Source organism: Lutra lutra, chromosome 9 (assembly GCF_902655055.1).
Source record: "Lutra lutra chromosome 9, mLutLut1.2, whole genome shotgun sequence".
Lineage (NCBI taxonomy): Eukaryota > Metazoa > Chordata > Mammalia > Carnivora > Mustelidae > Lutra > Lutra lutra.
This window is the reverse complement of record NC_062286.1, coordinates 130457712-130475229: the sequence shown is the minus strand read 5'-3', so window position 1 is coordinate 130475229 and position 17518 is coordinate 130457712. Positions and strand designations below refer to the sequence as shown.

Below are 17518 nucleotides of genomic sequence, written 5' to 3'. Positions count from 1 at the left end.
TAATAGGAAGCACATGGGCATGGTGTGTGAGCGTTCTGTGTGTTTGTGTTTGAAAAAAAATACTTAAGGAGGAATATGTCAGGCTTGCAAAATGCCTGGGCTGTCTCCCGAGCAGTTTATGGCCATTAGCATTAGACTGAAGGCAGTTAAGTGGGACAGAGTCCAGCTGCTGCCACAGCCCTTCTGGCATCTGGGCCACAAAGACGATAAGAAAATAACCTGGATTATTCCCATGGTCCAGTGGGAACAGAGCAGGAGATGTTTTTCGATTTGTGAAGGGCTGGCGGGGATTGAGGTGGGGAGGTGGGGTGTAGGCCGGGGCTCATCCATGGAGGATTGTCTTCTAGATGGTTCTGCGGGAGGAGGAGGGCAGGATGGTGTGGAGGTTGTGTGTCTGGGCTCTAGAGAGCAGCAGCCTGTCTTCACTGCCGCAGCCATGTGACCTGAGGCATGTTACCTTACCAATTTATGCCTCAGCTTCCCCATCTCTAAGATGGGGATAATGACAAAACCTATGTCATAGGGCTATCGGGAGGATTGAAGGGAATAGCGTACAGTGTATACGCAGCTTAGGATGCTATGTGGAGTCCTGAAGGAGTCTAGGCAATAGCACTTGGAGGAAACAGCATAGGCTCTGGAATTCTAGAAACCCAAGTCTGAATCCCAGCTCTGAACATTTATTGGCTGTGTGATCTTGGGTAAGTCTCTTCCCCACTCTGAGCCTTGCTTTCATCATGTATAAGACAGACGTGATGGTGCCCTCCACATGGGGCTCCTGTAAGGACTGGAGAAGAAATATCATATTCTATATGTCCTGGTCTAGGGGGGCGGTTCCTGCTTTGCTTTCCAGTCTCATCCCCCCTACTCCCTGCCCCCAGATGCATGGTTCTCTTTTGGGAGAGCCTCCAGCTGCTCATGTGGCTGGCTCCTTTTTGTCACTCAGGTCTCCCTAACAACCCGGGTGATATCGACCACCACTCCCCTCATCACTGCCCATTGCCCTGCCCTGTCTTTGCCCTTCACAACTCTATCAAAATCTGTAATTATCTGCTTCTTTGTCGATTGATTATTGTCTGTCTCTCTCCATGATGGACTGTCATGGTTGATGGCTGTGTGTCTCTTGGGGCCTAGAAGGGGCCAGGCACAGAACTTGCACTCAATATTATACAGTGAAAGAACTGAACAGACTTCTTATCCTACAAGGCCACTGGGGCTGGGAAGGGGGCGGGAAGATGTCAAAATGGGGTAGGGGACTGTATTTGCTCCACAACCTTAGAAGTCCTAAGGCAGTAAGTTCTATCTCTATTTGCAGAGCTAGAAAACACTGGCCTGAGGGTGAGCCAAATGCCAAGTTCAAGTTCAGTGTCTTCACAAGCCTTTATTATTAGGATTGGTGCCATAATTCACTTTCCACTTGAAGATGGGTCCCAGCATTTGTACCCTTCCGTGGGACTCAGAAAGGTCGCCGTGGGGAGCCAGAGGTGACAGCGGAAGCAGAGAAGAGTGTGTATGGGCTTTTTGGGTGAGGCTGGGGGACGGGATTCCATCAGACCCTTGAGAGGCTCGACATGGTCGCTTGCATTGCCTATGCAGTAAAATCTATACCAGCACCAACACTTTGCCACGAAGACTGTGTAGAATCATCCACACAACGCCATGTGGCACGGGGTAAGTGCAGGGTCAATGTTAGCAGACGGTGTCGCCAACAAACTCTGATGCGGGCCTTTACGAGGAAGCTATTGCCAGGGCTGGGCATCAATTCTCATCGATTCTCACCAGCCCCTTTCTCTACACGAACTCCTAAGACCATTTGTTGTTCCTCTGTAGTGTTTTTCCCTGAAAGGCTGCCCTTGATATCCATCTTTACTGTCTCCTTACTTCCTTAAAAAATTTAAAAAGATGAAGTGACAAGACTTGCGAATAGTTTTGTTTTTTTTTTTTTAAAGAAAAGTACAATCATTCATTCGGCCATAGCCTTGTTATCATGCTTTCTTTCTTGCATATTACTTTTCAGATCCTGGATGGTCATTTTTACCAGCTTTCATGAAAGGAAAAAAAAATGCCAGGAGGAGGATCCCCAAATTACTGCCACCAGCCCTCTACTCCATGTGTTAGCCCCAACGTGCTCCCAGAGGGCTCTAAGAGGAGAAGGGGGCCTAGGCTGGTCAACAAACAGAGGTGGGGACAGAAGAATTCAGCAAGCCAGCTGGTTAGGGGATATGGGCGGGGGGAGTAACTACGCACTGGAGTTTTCTTCCCTAAGGTCACCCTACGGTGACGGAGAGCACTGAACCTCCTGCCTGGAATTATGGCTTCTTTACCTTCCTGCCCCTGACTCCCACCACCTGGCATTTCTCTGAGCCTACGATCAACTTGCCTTTTCTATCACACTCAAATCAAAGCTAGCTCCTATCCATAGCCCTCAGGAGCCTGCATGATTTGGCTCTGTTCTCTCTCTAAGACTATCTCCTTTCCACATCCCCTGACCCTGCTACAGCCTTGCTAGTTTCTGTTCTGCGCTGCAAACATATCAGACCTTTCCCTGCATACAGCTTTTGCACGGGGTGTTCCCTCTGCCGGGAAAGCTCTTCCTCCAGGTCCACCCAGAGCTGGCTCTGCCTTACCCTTTGGGTCTCTGTCCAATGTCCTCTCTTCAGAGTCTTCCCTGATAACTCCCTCCACAATTACATATCCCACCATTCTTGGCCCTTCAATGTCCCATCACTCTCTACCCAAATACCATATTTGCTTCATGGCACTCAACCTCTTCCAAAATTAGCTGTTTATTTGTTGCCTTGCTCATTGGCAATCTCTCTCTCCTGCTATGTAATTGCCATGAGGGCAGGTGTCATATCTATTCTGTTCTGTCCACCGCTCTCCTTGAGATAGACTCTGGCACGTAGTAGGTGCTCAAGAAATCTGGCCAGTAAATGAATGAATGACTGGCCACCTAACTTAGGCAGTGCCTTAGGGGTGGACAGGAAGGGACCGCAGCGCCACACTGACCGTGCATCTGGTAGGTGTACGGGCTCTGTCCAGTGGGTGGGGTGCTGAAGCTGGAGCCGTAGCTGAGGAATCCACTCTGGCTGGGGGAATGGTTCAAGCTGTCTTCTGTCTTGATGCCTTTAGAAGGAGGAAAAAGAAGCACCAGGAACACATGATTAGGATGATTCCTTGTCACCTACAGAAGAGCTACTGAGTCAAGACCAGCACACAATTTTATCAGCTTCTAAACCAGGAGCTGCAAACTAGTAGCTTGTCAGGCAAAGTGAGCCTATAGATGTATTTTGCATGCCCCTGCGTATGTTTTAAGGAAAATCTGAAATGAGTTTTTGTTTAAAAATCAGGAGATTTCATCAAAAAATTTGGACTTACGGCTTCAGCTGAGCAATAAGATGGTCTAGCTATACCGTGCCTCCATTCCCATGGGACAGCAGACCATCTGGGTAGATTCCCCAGGGTACCACAAATACTGCATTGTCTCTGAGACATTAATGCTGGTTTTAAGGAGTTATTTTTTTGTTGCAGTTGTACTTTTTTTTTTTTTTTTAACATCCTAGGACATTGTCAGAAGTAAGGAAGGGAAAGGCAGGTCAAGAGGGGCTCGCATTTTGCACATAGAGTCATCTACATTCTTCCTGCCTGGCTCTAAGGGTAAGGAGTTTTCAACCTCGTACTTACAGAGTAGCACCATGTATGGCTAATATCCAGCAGGATTTGAAGGAATGTGTCAAATGAATGATCCTTCCTCTGTAAAGATGCTGCCACTTAACACACTTTCCACTCTTACTGAGTGGGGAACCTATTTCTCCAAAGGCCACAGTTAAAAATGTGCCCCCTCCCCAGCCAAAGTCAGACATGTTTCCCCAAAGCACAGAACTCATTCTATGAGCAACAGGCTAGAAAAGGGATTGTACTGAGAGAGGGGGCCTGATCTATCATCAGTAGCCCATACACTGTATCTTTACTGAAAATGTAATAAACTGTTTATCTTACAGGTGTTAAATAGTGTCTTTTTTAAAAAAGATTTTATTTATTTATTTGACAGATAGAGATCACAAGTAGGCAGAGAGGCAGGCAAAGAAGTGGGGGAGGCAGGCTCCCTGCCGAGCAGAGAACCTGATGTGGGGCTCGATCCCAGGACCCTGGAATCACGACCCAAGCTGAAGGCAGAGGCTTTAACCCACTGAGCCACCCAGGTGCCCCTAAATAGTGTCTTAATACTGTTTATATCTCTTTAAAGGACGTTTCTAGTTTTGGGGCCAGTTTGGTAACTACGGTTCCTTCCTTTCCCCCCATTCAGTCTTGTGAACAAAGACAACGCTTCTAAGTCATGGGGGAGCAAAGGAAAGAAGGAGGAAAGTCCCTGTTTTCTACCCCCAGAAACTTTTCTGGAAGAAAAGCCCACCCTTGCGTTTTAGAGACAGCACTGAGACTGGCCCACTGTTCTCTCTTGAGCAACATAGGAAGATGTCAAAAGATTCTGTGAGACAGACATGGGGAAGTCTATTGTATGCTCAGAGTACTGAGTTCTTGAGTTTGGTTCCTGAGTTTCCAATGTCACCCACCATCCAATTCCAGAAGATTCACTTCCTGTCTGGGCAGACTCCTGCTTCTTTGTTAAGAAATTCAGATGTACTCGGGTAGATTGAAAAACACAATAAAAATATTTTGCAGCTTCTCTTGTCAACAGGTAGAGTCTATGTTCACACTCCTAGAATCTCCCCTGGCCTTATGACTTGTTTTGACTGGTAGCAGTGGCCGAGTGATGGGAGTTTTAGAGACTAGGTGTCAAGCAGCTTTGAAATTTCTACCTCTGCTCTTCTGGAAACCTGAGACCAGCATGCGGTGATCAAGCATAGGATGAAAGCCCAGGTTAAGAGGTCCAGCCGTGCCAGCTAACCTGCCAGTCAAATACAGCTGCATGAAGGAGACCAGGGGAGACCTGCTGAAAGCCTACCCAGTCAACCCAAAGAAGCACCAGAAATAATATAGCAGGGTGTTGTTTTAAGTGATGAAGTTTTGGGTGTAATAGATAAATGAGTTGTGGTATAGTTAAATAATGGACTATTATACAGCAATGAAAATTAACTACAGCAGCATGCATGAACAGGGATAAATTTCACAAACATAGGTTGGGTGGAAAAAGCAAGTATCAGAAGAATGGATACTAGGGACGCCTCGGTGGCTTAGTCGGTTGAGCGTCTGACTCTTGATTTCAGCTCAGGCCATGATCTCAGGGTTGTGAGATTGAGCCCCATGTCAGGCTCTGTGCTGGGCTGAGAATCCCAAACATTCTCTCTCTCTTTCTCCCCCGGCCCTTCCTACCCCTCACCCCCGGCTGGCTTGCACTCTCTCTTTCAAAAAAAGAATGGATACCAGAGGAAACAATGTATATGAAGTTGAAAAACATGCAAAATAATACTCCACATAAGCCCAGGCCAAATGTGACCTGCTCCCTGTTTTTGTAAATAAAGTTTTATTGAAACAGACACATATATTCGTTTGTGTACTATGGCTGCTTCTGCAGTACAGTGGAACAGTTGAGTGGTTGTGATAGACTGTGTATGACCTGTGGAACTAAAAATATTTAATGTCAGGCTCTTCACAGAAAAATTTTGCTGACCTCTGTTTTACGTAAAGAAATGCAGACGAATGATAAATATCAAATCCAGGAGTGTGGGTATCTCTGAGTAGTAAAACAAATAAACCTTTTGTTTTTTACTTCTTAAGTTGGATGGTCAGCTCATGGGTGTTTGTGCTATTACTCTTTATGCTTTTCCAGATGTCTTAAATGTTGCATAATAAACTGAGGAAAACCATATTGAATTCCCTTCACCTCCTTCCCTCTAGTTTGCTCAAATGTGTTCTTCCCTTGACGCTTTTTCAACAAAAGTAAATAATGCTATTTGCCAAGCAGCAATGAGAAAAGTTTCCTAACAAGATTCAACAAGGTTTGTCCAGACAATGAGCAAACACTGCTTGCTCAGGCACAGGTGCACGTGAAGGAAAACGGCTTTTCATCTTCCCTGTCATTATTCAGTGACTTGAACGTTCCAGGTGTGTGTGGCAGCTTGGGCCCTACAGCACTGACTTAGCATTTCCCCCGGGTGGGCCCTCCCTGTGAGCTAAGCCCTTCATGTAGATCAAGGGCTGACAGATTAGGGTCTGCTGACCAAATCTGACTCACTTCCTGTTTGTGTAAATAAAGTTTTATTGGAACACAGACACACCCATTTGTTTACATATTGCCTGGCTGCTTTCATACTACGGTAGTAGAGCCGAACAGCCCTCCAGTCCTCAAAGCCAGAAGTAACCCTCAGGACCTTTGCAGAAAATGGTAGCTGACCTTTGATATAGATAATCTAATTTAATCTTCACGAAAACTGTGAGGAGGCCAGACTTGGTATCCCTCCCACTGCATGAATGAGGAGACAGAGGTGGCTTGCCCAGTGTGTTAGGACCAGCAAGTGGCAGAGGTGGCGTGTGAGGCCAGGACACGTGCTCTTACCGCCTGCCATGCTTTTTCTGGGAATGGGTCTCTGCACTCAAGCCATACCATCTGGTTCAGAAGGTGACCTGAGATATTAATGTTGACAGTTGAGTACACTGAGAACTGGGGAGATAAGAGGCAGGTGGTCCTGGAAGCTAGGTGTCCTGCCAACCAACCCTACATTCTGTCTACTAGACATCTGTGGTTTCTACCTACTCCCCCTTCCTCACATTCAGATCGGTTCTCTTTCTTGGGTGAGCTTGCCCTGACTCCTGGTTCCATAGGTGGATACGTGGCCCAATGTGGCCATCCAGAGCATTCTATCTTCTCTGCTCCAGTGTCTGGGTCAGCGATGGCTGTGGGAGCCCAGTCAGAGGAATCCTTGGGATGGTGCAGGAAGTCCCAGATGAGAGGAGCGCTCTTTGGGGGGGAGAGTTACAACTTGGCACTGTTGAGGCTGTCTTTGGCACCTCAGTGGAAAGGCCTGAGACTGATGCTAACCTTCCAAAGCATGCCTCATATTATCACTTGAGTATCTAAATTTAGTGCTGCCTAAAGCTAGTACCTTAGATTGTTCGGTTATGTCTGCCATAAACACCCTTATTTCCCTATGCTAATTAACACTGGGTTTTTCTCATTTGCTACCAAAAGAGCTTTTGGTTGATACATCAGTTATGACAGGAAGGACTAGCATGAGTAACAGCCAGAGCCTGTGTGATAGTTAATTGGATGGGTCACCCTCACTGGGCCCCAAGGTGCTCAGACATTTGGTCAAACATTATTCTGGGTGTATCTGTGTGAGAGTTCTCTGAAGGAGATTAACATTTGCATCTGTAGACTGAATAAAGCTGACTGCCCTCCCTAAGGTGGGTGGGCCTCATCTCATCAGTTGAAGACCTGAATAGAACAAAAGGCTGAGTAAGAGGGGACTCCTTCTGCCAGAGTGCTTGAGCTGGGACATGGGTCTTTTCCTGCCTTCAGACTGGAGTCTTCCTGGCATCCATTGACTTTCCTTTGAGAGAACCATCTCTCCCTCAGATACAATCCACAGACTTCAGCCTCCTTATTTCTCGTACTTTCACTTCCTTGCCCAGACTGAAGCATTGTCATGTGACCCAACTGGCCAACGAGGGCCCCTAGGGATTCTGGTGGGACTACTGGGAATTAAATTTCTATTTTCCCTAAGCCAGCTAGTGTTGAGTTTCTTAGCCTTGCAATCAAAAGAGGCCTTGATATAGTTTGTTGAACTAGAACCACATTTATAGGTGTCTGTCCTTTCCCTCTATTTCCAATCCAAACCTAGGCTGGCTGCATTTGCCATTTTGCATTTAACTGAGGCAATAGGACAAAAGAAAGACCATAATATCGGGGACCACAGCGGGAAAGCCAGGGCTTGGTCGGGTACTCACTGTAAGAAGGGATTCCGTAGGCTTGTGCTGGGGGTGGATAGGTGGTGTAGGGGGCAGCCTGCTGGATCCCCGCACTGTACTGTGTCTGGCCGTAGGCTGCCATGGCCGTGGAGGGCTGGCTGGGCAGGACGTGTGGGCAAGGTCTGCAGGGAAAGAGACAAGATTAAATCTCCAATCCTAGCTCAGCATCCCTTCCCCCTATTTTCCTTTGAGTATTGACCCTTTCCGGGGCAGAGATAACTTACATGTTCATCAGATCCCATTCCATTTTCCTCTTCCTGGAAGATTTTATTTCTTATCTGCCTTGAGTCAGGTCCACCATGGGACTGGACTCCTTCCCATAGAATGTAGAAGCCTCTCCCAGTTCTGGCTAATGAGACCATCCCCTGCGACCCTCCTGTCCTCTCCCCTCTTTTGGCAGCAACTGTCAAGACTGAGGGGACAGAGCTCTAGTATGGATTATCTCCCAGATCCTGCGTCAGCATCTAGAGGACAGCTGGCCTGGGGAGTTTCTTCCGGTCCACTGAACTTTTGGTGAACCACAAACAAGCCTTTGTTGTGTGATGTCACTGTGTCTACACCACTGATGACCGCAGCCTCTCTGTCCTATCTTATCTACCCTAACTTAGACACATTTCCAGCTGATGCCCTGCTCTTAGCCAAGGGGTGGGCTCATGATGGAAGAGCATCCAATCACGTTCTGTCCTGGGAATTTAAATCTTGGGCTGATTGGTTCATTCCAGCAGCTACACTCTGAAGGCCCTGTCTTCATTCCTTCCTGTTGCTTGGATCCCAGAAGCTATCCTTTTCTTGGTCTTTCTCAAGGTCTGATTATTCTGCTCTCACTGACACTGCAAGCTACGCCAGATTTTCCAAGAAAGTCCTTTTGGGTGGACATCAGCTGGAGCCTATATTCTGTTACATGCAACCCAAGAACACAATTGGATTCTGCTCTCCCTGGTGAATGACAGGTTCCATGAAGGCCTAGGATTTAAAGGGCCACTTCCTAAGATATCTGTAATGTAATGAGCACTTCCAATCACTGTGTTTTTACCACGGGCTCGAATTGTGTCCCATAGGCCTGACACATGCAGTGTAGCTCACTGGACGCTCACATCAACTCCCTGGGGTGGGGGCTCTTGTAACTCCCATTTTCGAGAAGAGGAAACCAAAGCTGAGAGACCTGAAGTCACAGCTAGAAAGTGGGAGAATCTAGAATTTAAACTTGGGCTCTGATTCCAGTGTCCCCACTTGTAACTGTGCTGCTTCTCATTGACAGGACTGAGACTGACCCAGCCCTACAGGCAGCAATGTCAAGTCAAGGTGGGTTGTTCTAGAAGGAGGGGACAAGATGGTGGCCCAGGAGCCAGAGGTGGTCCTTGGATCCATGGATATAATTTCTTTGGCTAGTGCAGTTGATTTTCTTGAAATTTGAATTCATCGCTATTATTTTCAAACCATGAGGTTTCTCTCTTCCTCCCTCTCTTTCTCTCCCACACACACCCCCACAAAGCAGAGACTTCAGCAAGCCTAGGTTTGCACTCCTGTGTTACATTATCAATTGATCTAAGCAGTGGCCATTTCTCTATCACATTCATCTGCAACATCCCCTCCAGGGTCCGCCTCCTTTAGTGTTAAAAAACAGCTAAAAATTGTTGTACCTATTATGTGCCAGGCACTGTCCTAATTCCTTGCTGTGTACTGGCTCATTTAAGCCTCATGACAACCCCTGGAGGTAGTTACTGTTCCTAATCCCATTTTACAGATAAGGAAACTGAGGCTGAGAGAGACTAAGGGCCGTACTAAGTGTGCACGGCTGATGCAGAGGCCATGCCCTTCACCACTCCATGGGGCCACTCTCTCCCGTGAGCTCCCACACCTGGACGCAAGGGCCGTCTGCACCCGACATCCCGTATCTAGCTGCTCTGCCAGTAGATGGTAGCGAGATCCCCATCTCTGCACCGGCTTCCATTCTGGTTACATCTCTTTGGGTAAAACCTGTTCATTTCCGGACTTCCTCCTCCATAAGAAGCCTCATGGCAGATGTGAGATGGGTACAAAACTATACAGAATTACAAAAAGATGTTCTCCTGCCCTTCCTTCTTTCGGACTACTACTGTGATAGATAGTGGGGGGGGAACTTGTTCCAAAGTGCGTGACTTTAACTCAGAGATCCCAGACCCAGTCCTGGAGGTTTTATCCGCCAGTGTTCCCACTTGGTACAGTGCCCCAGGATGCGTCCCAAGGGTCGGGACTTAGTGTTGAGCACAGAACCTTATCTGACCCTGCTCCCAATTTATACCTGTCCTTGGAACTAGAAGGTGGCAACTCCCAGCCATCGACTCTGGCTTCCCATCAGAAGCCGTTTCCCCCTCGCAGATTAAACTGGGTGAGGCTATAGTGAAAACCTAGAGAAAGAGGAGCAGAACCCCGAGGCCTTGAAGAAAAGTTTAGGTACATCTGACAGACCTCCATTGCTACTAAGCACCTTCAAAACATCTGCAGGGTAGGGAAGGCTGAGGAAGGTGCTCCTTTTAAGCAGCTTTTCTGGCGTTGTCAAGAGAGGCGCACGTCCACATCGGGAGGAGCTGACCCTCTAGACCAAGGGCACCTTGGCCACCTGGGCCAGGAGCACTGCAGGCTTCCCACACTTCGGGCTGCAGGCTGGCAGCTCCCCGAGGCCTCTCAGGGAGCCGGCTCTGCCCTGTGCGCATGGCGCCGCTGGTGGAGCACTGATGCTGCCCGCCCATGGGAGGGGGTCTCTGCTTTACTGGCCTGCCTCCTCCCTTGGATGGGCAACTCCTGGCATCCCCTGCAGAATGTGGCCCGAAGGAGTGCTGGGTGGGTGTTGGGGCCGGAAGAGAGGATGAAAGAGGGAGGAGGAGAGGGGGTTAGGTGAGAGGGGGGGCAAGGAGAGCCGGACAGGGAGGGAAGGGGGAGACGGTGAAGAAGGGAGGGGAAAGGAAGGAGGAAGGAATAGAGGGAGGGAGGTGGGGACAAAGAGGGTGGAAGGAACTGAGAAGGAGTCTGCCCAGGAAAGGAGAGGAAGGGGAGGGGAAGAGAAGGAAAGATGAACAAAAAGAACAAAGAGAAGAAGGGAGAAAACCCAACACTCAACACTCTGCTCCGGGCTTCATTCTAAGTCCTTCTGACATGTTCTAGCCCATTTCATGGGGCAGGCATCATGATGGTCCCCCTTTCAAGGATGGGGAGACTGAGGCCCGTGGAGTCACGTGCTCAAGGTGGCTCAGCTGGGAAGTGCTGTCGCTGGGATTCCCCTCTGGGGACTCTGGCCCCAGAGCCTTTGCCCGGCAAGGTGGAGAAAGCGAGGGAGGAAGAGGAGCTGGGCCAGGGCGCTCACCTTGTGAAGAGCTGAGACACACTCGGGGAGGCTGATGTGGTGATGCCTGGAGGGAAAAGAAAAATTGGAAGGGCTTTAGCTGTCAGAGTGATGACCCACAGAAGCTGTGACTTTAGACGCTGACCTGAGTGGGAAGAAACTCAGACCGGGACTTTCTCAATCACAAAAGCTCATCCAAGGCACATTTGAGCACTCTCCTTCTTGAAAACCCTTTCTGGGTGACTGTCTCCAGGCACTAACGGAAGGACCACATGTGAAGGGTCTAGGGCATCTTGAAACATCAGAGGAGAACACTCTCCCTTACGTCTTGCGTGGACGGGGACACTGAGGCCAAAGGGACAGAAAGAGCATGCTCGAGCAAGGTCACATAATTAGAGAGCAGCACAGCTGGGACCTGACCCAGGTTTCCTGACACCCAGTCTGCTGCCATTTCCACTTCTCGGTAGAGAGCTGCTCCCTTCCCTGCCTCAAAGGCAACCCAAGAACCTGAGAATAGCAGACACCAGCTGGTTTTGATTAGCCGACATCCATTTCCCTTCTTCTGATGACATCACCTTGATGTTCTTCTTCTCCCACCCTAGTTTCGGTCCATGGGGTTCAGGTGGGGCTGGCCCCAGCACTTAGGGGAAGGCACATCTTGGCTCATCTCCTAGGCTCCAGCTAGGGTGTGGAGCAGGAAGACAGAAGGGGCCTGGGCTCCTCATTCAAGTGATTCCCTAGTCACCATGCATGCGACTGTCAGTGGGAGACAATAATGCAAGAGGGGATGAACAGGTGGTGGAATTAAGCTGGGAGGGAGATTTTTACGAGGCTAATTTTACACATGGACAGTCCACTGGGGACTGCACTCTGTCATCTTTAATAGCGTGACTCAATGTCCTCACAGGGAAGCCCTGGCAAATACCAGAGAACACATCTTCTGATTGTATCAGCCTGCTGATTCATGCTCCCTTGTGTGCAGGGCAGTGCCTATGTCCTGGGGTACATGGCTGGGGTGTTCCTGTGCTTCTTGAGAAATGCTCCAAGGTCTCCAGAGCTCTAAGCCTCTCTAGCCCCAGAGCTGGAGGCTCAGAACAGCAACTTGCAATTCCAACTCTATGACTCAGCAGCAATGAGACTTCAGGCAGCTTGCCTCGAGTCTCTGGACCTCAGTGTTCCCTCCTGTGAAATGGGGAAAAGCTGATCCCATGAGGATGCGTGTGGCTTAAATGCGGAGATGATGACGACGTCTGTCATTTACTCAGTGTCTATTATGTGCCAAGCTCTAAGTCTGTTGCCTGGATTAGTTATTGTTAATCCTCATAATCACATACCTCCATGTTACAGATGAAGAACACAGAGAGTTTAACTAACTGACCCAAGGCCATGGAGGTCAGAAGGGGTGGATCTGTGATCTGAACTCAGGTGGTCTGGCCCAAGGGCGCTGCAGCCCACGCTGGCTCTCATCCTAAGGACAGCGACCAGTGTCCACGTAGAGCTCGCTTTGTGCCAGGCCCTGCGCTAACTGCTCATATGCGTGACCTCACTCATTCCCCGCATCAATGCTACAAGGTAGGTGATGTCACTGTCCCCACTGTACAGATGAAGAAATAGGGGAAGACTAAGGACCCTGCTCAGGCCACATAGCCTGACGGCACTGGAACTGGGACTTGAAATCCCAGGGCCATGTGAGTCCCAAGTCCATTCCCTGAACTGCCGCCCTGGCTGAGTCAAATTCTGTTGGGGTCCCAGACCCCCAGGGTCAAGGGCAGGAGTCCTGAAGCCCATTCAGGGACTAACAGCTAGAGCCAAACAATAAAATAAAATAGACAACAGCAGCATGTATTGCCCAGAGTAAGAAGGGTTCGGGTGAGACTTTTGTTCCATTATAGACATGAGAATGTGCTGTGGGGTGTGTGTGTGTGTGTGTGTGTGTGGGCACTGGCATGTGCGTGTGCGTGTGCTGAGTGGCGTGCAAAAATACATTTCTTGGGGCGCCTGGGTGGCTCAGCGGGTTAAAGCTTCTGCCTTCGGCTTGGGTCATGATCTCAGGGCCCTGGGATTGAGCCCCGCATCAGGCTTTCTGCTCGACAGGGAGCCTGCTTCCCTCTCTCTCTGCCTGCCTCTCTGTCTACTTGTGATCTCTGTCAAAGAAATAAATAAAATCTTAAAAAAAAAATACATTTCTTACTATGTGTTGAGAACAGCTGTAGTCTAATGTCAAGGAAAGTGCTGTAGGTGCTCCCTCAATGCTACGGTCCCTAGTTGGGGTGCACTGCCCCAGGCAGGACCTCCAGCACCCGTCCTCATCCTCCCCCAGGACTAGAGAATGATCTGCCTCATTCGGAAGCAGCCACAGTGTCATTATTGGTAAAAGCCCATGATCTCAACGCATTTGGTAATGCATAAGTTACTGAATTAAACATTTTGAATATGTTTTCTTAAATAAATATGTAAATATTCATAAAAATCGCATCTTATGGAAACATTCCTATGGGCTCAGATGAACTTGGCGTTCTGTAAATTCGAAGCATCTTTCTGCCCCAGCCTCCGCGCTGTGATTTGCATGTTTGCCTCAACTCCAGCTTCCCCTGCTCTGAATTGCTGAGCAACCTGGCTTCCCCACGTGGGCAGGTCTCCCTCTCCTGCTGTGCAAACCTACAATCCTCTCCCCTTCCCACCCCAGCACACCCACAGACGACTGTACAAGTGAGAGACAGGTATTCGGTGAAAGATGTGCCTTCTACAGGTGGTGGGACTTTTGAACACAGGCTTTTATCTTTTGTGGGTGGGTATCATATAGAAATTTTCATCCCAAGAGACCTGGGCAGGGAAACCTAGAAAATGAGTACATTATATATGGAACGACCCCCTTCCTCCTTCCCAACCTGCACCCTTCCCTTCTGCCTTTTACTCCAGGTGGCAATGCTGTACACCTCACTGGAAATCCTGATGGCTTGTGACAAGGTGGGGCTTTCAAGCTCCTTCCTTCTTCTGGGCCTGGGTGGGACTATGTTCAGGACGGGGATGCTCAGTGCTTTGGGCGCGGAGCAGTGGCAAGGACTTGCCAGGAGCGGAGAGCTTCTCTTTCTGTCCGGTGCTGCTGCTGTGGCCCAAGGCTATGTCCTTGGAGGTCATGAGGACCAGGAGGCCTGCCTGCATTTGTCATCGTCTGCATACTAGGAAGTGGGCCCGATGGGACGATCCTGTGGGCAGTGCCAGCCCCAGTGTGACATCGCTGTTCAAGTCGTAGGTGACAACCTAGACCTCAGTACAGCCCAGGACAGCTCTCGGTGATCCCCCCCAGGGGCCTGCTTCACTACTTTCTGAATGCGGCTATACCTGACACCTTTCTCTGGATGGTAGTCAGAGCCAGAGAGACCCACTGAGGGTAGAGACGCGGGAGGCCAGGCCCCTGAGCTCTCCATGCAGCGGAGGTACAACCCCGCCCCCAGCCGTGCAGGTGCCGCTGCTGCGTGCAGGCACGACGCTCCGGCCAGCTGCATGACCATGGTACCACAGTTTGCCAGAGGGGCAGACAGTGGGTGGACCATGGTCATGAGTCCCTGCGTGATGCCAGAGTATTACAGAGTCTGGCAGTGGGAGTAGTGGGAGCACAATCTAGGGGGAGGTCATACTCCTCATGGTTACCCCAACACCAACATGGGGCCACCGAAACAAGGGGCAGGTGACCCTCAGACTGCACTCGTCAAGTGAGCCCCCAGCATCTTCAGGGTGCCGGAAACATTATATTCAGAAGCTGGAGCGGCCCACACTCCTACTGGTGGGGTCTAGAGTCTGGACTTGCACTGACCACAGCTTCTTGTTCTCAACCTTGTTAGTGCCACTGAACTTGCCATGATGGATGAGGCTGAGGTCAACGGGGCATCAACCATATCCATGTTGCCAGAAGTGAAACCTGCCCTAGTGACCTGACCCAAGGTAGCCCAACTCCAAGTCTCACCATGTGTCTTGGGCCATGTGGTTGACACATAAAACAGGACAGCTAGCTCTCAAGGAGGGGAGGGAGACAGAGCCTCCTCCATTTAATTCTGAATTTAAAACTCTTAAGTCTCCTCTTCCTCCCCAGCTTCCCATGGGTAAAGGGAGAAGGATTAGCTAAACAGATGGCCATGGCCTCTGGAATGAGCCCATTCATTCATTCATTCACTCATTCACTTATTCGTTGCCTACTTGCACCAGGCATGTGCTAGGAACTGGGTTATAACAATGAGCTAAAGCGGTCCAGAAGTGCCTAAATGGGGAAGATGGACGGGAAACAAAGGATTATGCAATAAGTGCTTAATTATAACGAGAACAAGTGCAAAGGAAGAAAGTGGATGGTACAGAGCAGTGCACCTGGTGCCTTACCCTGCACAGGACTCCCTGGGGACCTTGTGAAAATGCAGACTCCCAGCCTGCAGGCCAAGAAAGATCCCAGGTGAAAACAGTACGGAGGTTCCTCAAAAAATTAAAGCTAGAACTACCCTATGACCCAGCAATTGCACTAGTAGGTATTCATCCAAAGGATGCAAACGTGGTGACCCGAAGGGGCACGTGCACCCCAATGTTTATAGCAGTAATGTCCATAATAGCCAAACTATGGAAAAAGCCGAGATGTCTATCAACAGATGAGTAGATAAAGAAGATGTGGAGTAGATATATAATGGAATATTATGCAGCCATCAAAAAACAAAATCTTACCATTTGCACTGACATGGATGGAACTAGATGGTATAATGTTAAGCAAAGTAAGTCAATCAGAGAAAGACAAACACCAGATGACTTCACTCATATGTGGAATTTAAGAAACAAAACAGATGAGCATAAGGGAAGGGAAGGAAAAATAAGATGAAAACAGAGGAGACAAACTATAAGAGACTCTTAACTCTAGGAAACAAACTAGGGGTTGCTGGAGGGGAGGTGGGGGGGATGGGGTTACCAGGAGATGGGCATTGAGGAAGACACTTGATAGGAATGAGCACTAGGTGTTATATGCAACTGAAGAATCACTAAATTCTACCCCTGAAACTAATACTACACTAGATGTTAACTAACTTGAATTTAAGTGAAATCCTGAAAGGGAAAAAAAAAAAAAAGAAAAGAAAAAAGAAAGCTCCCTGGTAAGACTGACGCAGGAGGCCAGGAAACCACACTTCTGAGCTTCGAGAGAGAGTATGGGCTACAGGCTAAGAAAACCCCTGTGAATCATTAAAAAGTATCCCAATTTCAGGTTCAGAAAAAGAAATCTCCCTTCTAGAAGTCACAAACTCAAATGCATACAGGTCCCAGAAGACAATATAGACGAGCAAGTCGTAAGATCTGGTTTTTAAAATAAGGCAAACAGGGGCACCTGGGTGGCTCAGGGGGTTAAAGCCGCTGCCTTCAGCTCAGGTCATGATCTCAGGGTCCTTGGATCGAGCCCCGCATCGGGCTCTCTGCTCAGCGGGGAGCCTGCTTCCCCCCCACTCTCTCTCTGCTTGCCTCTCTGCCTACTTGTGATCTCTCTCTGTCAAATAAACAAATAAAATCTTTAAAAAAATAAAATAAGGCAAATAAAGCTAGGTCTACGTGTGTGAATGCACACTTGTGCGTGACCATGTGTACACGTGACTGTGTGAAGAAACTTGTGCAGGGGCCTTCATACTTTGTTCCTTCATCTGGGCCTTCATGCACCTGCTGTGGGTGGGCCAGATCTACAACCCAAATCTCTCTAATTTGTCAATTTAAAGTTCTTCCCTAAAATAGCACACGGGCTTAAGGGATCGGTCCCAAATTCAAATCCCGCAGCTGCAGCAAAATAACCACGTGACTTTGTGCCTGTCCCTTCCTCTCTCTAAGCCTTGGTTTCTACATCCACAAGATGGGACCACACCTCACACCTGAAGAGCTGCCACCGGCCTTGCAAAGGCAGGTACCTGCCAAGGGCTCCCCGGGCAGAAGCTCGCATTAGCTTCCCGTTCTCTTCCCGTTCTCCCGGGGCCCTTGCTTAAGCCACTTGAATCCATGAGCCCAATTTGAATGTTCACCCTTTTTTACCTCTCACTGGGAGGATTAAGAAGCTAATGATTCTGAAAGCAGCAGCCACTACTATGTTGCCTAATTTGACCCCAGGTGCCTGCTTCTATGATCCCCACAGGATGGGACTGTTTCTAGTGCAAGATGTCTTGAGGCAGGTCTTTGCTATGAAAGCTGCAAGTCTACTAACCACGTCAGCTCATCTCGTCTGTATGGGTGGTTTAAAGTGCTCTCGGGCCAGGGACAAGGACAGCAGGA

General features: G+C 48.9%; 1 protein-coding gene across 2 annotated transcripts in view; it reads right to left on the bottom strand.

Annotated features, from left to right (window-relative positions):
- EYA2 (EYA transcriptional coactivator and phosphatase 2) overlaps positions 1-17518 on the bottom strand; it is a 270028-nt gene that overhangs the window by 162758 nt on the left and 89752 nt on the right. For both annotated transcript variants that reach the window (XM_047746704.1, XM_047746703.1), the window contains exons 3-5: positions 11264-11309; positions 7903-8045; positions 3007-3123 (exon numbers count right to left, since the gene is read on the bottom strand). In XM_047746704.1, the coding sequence (XP_047602660.1) occupies positions 3007-3123; positions 7903-8045; positions 11264-11309 (306 nt within the window). The remainder of the gene's footprint in view (positions 1-3006; positions 3124-7902; positions 8046-11263; positions 11310-17518) is intronic.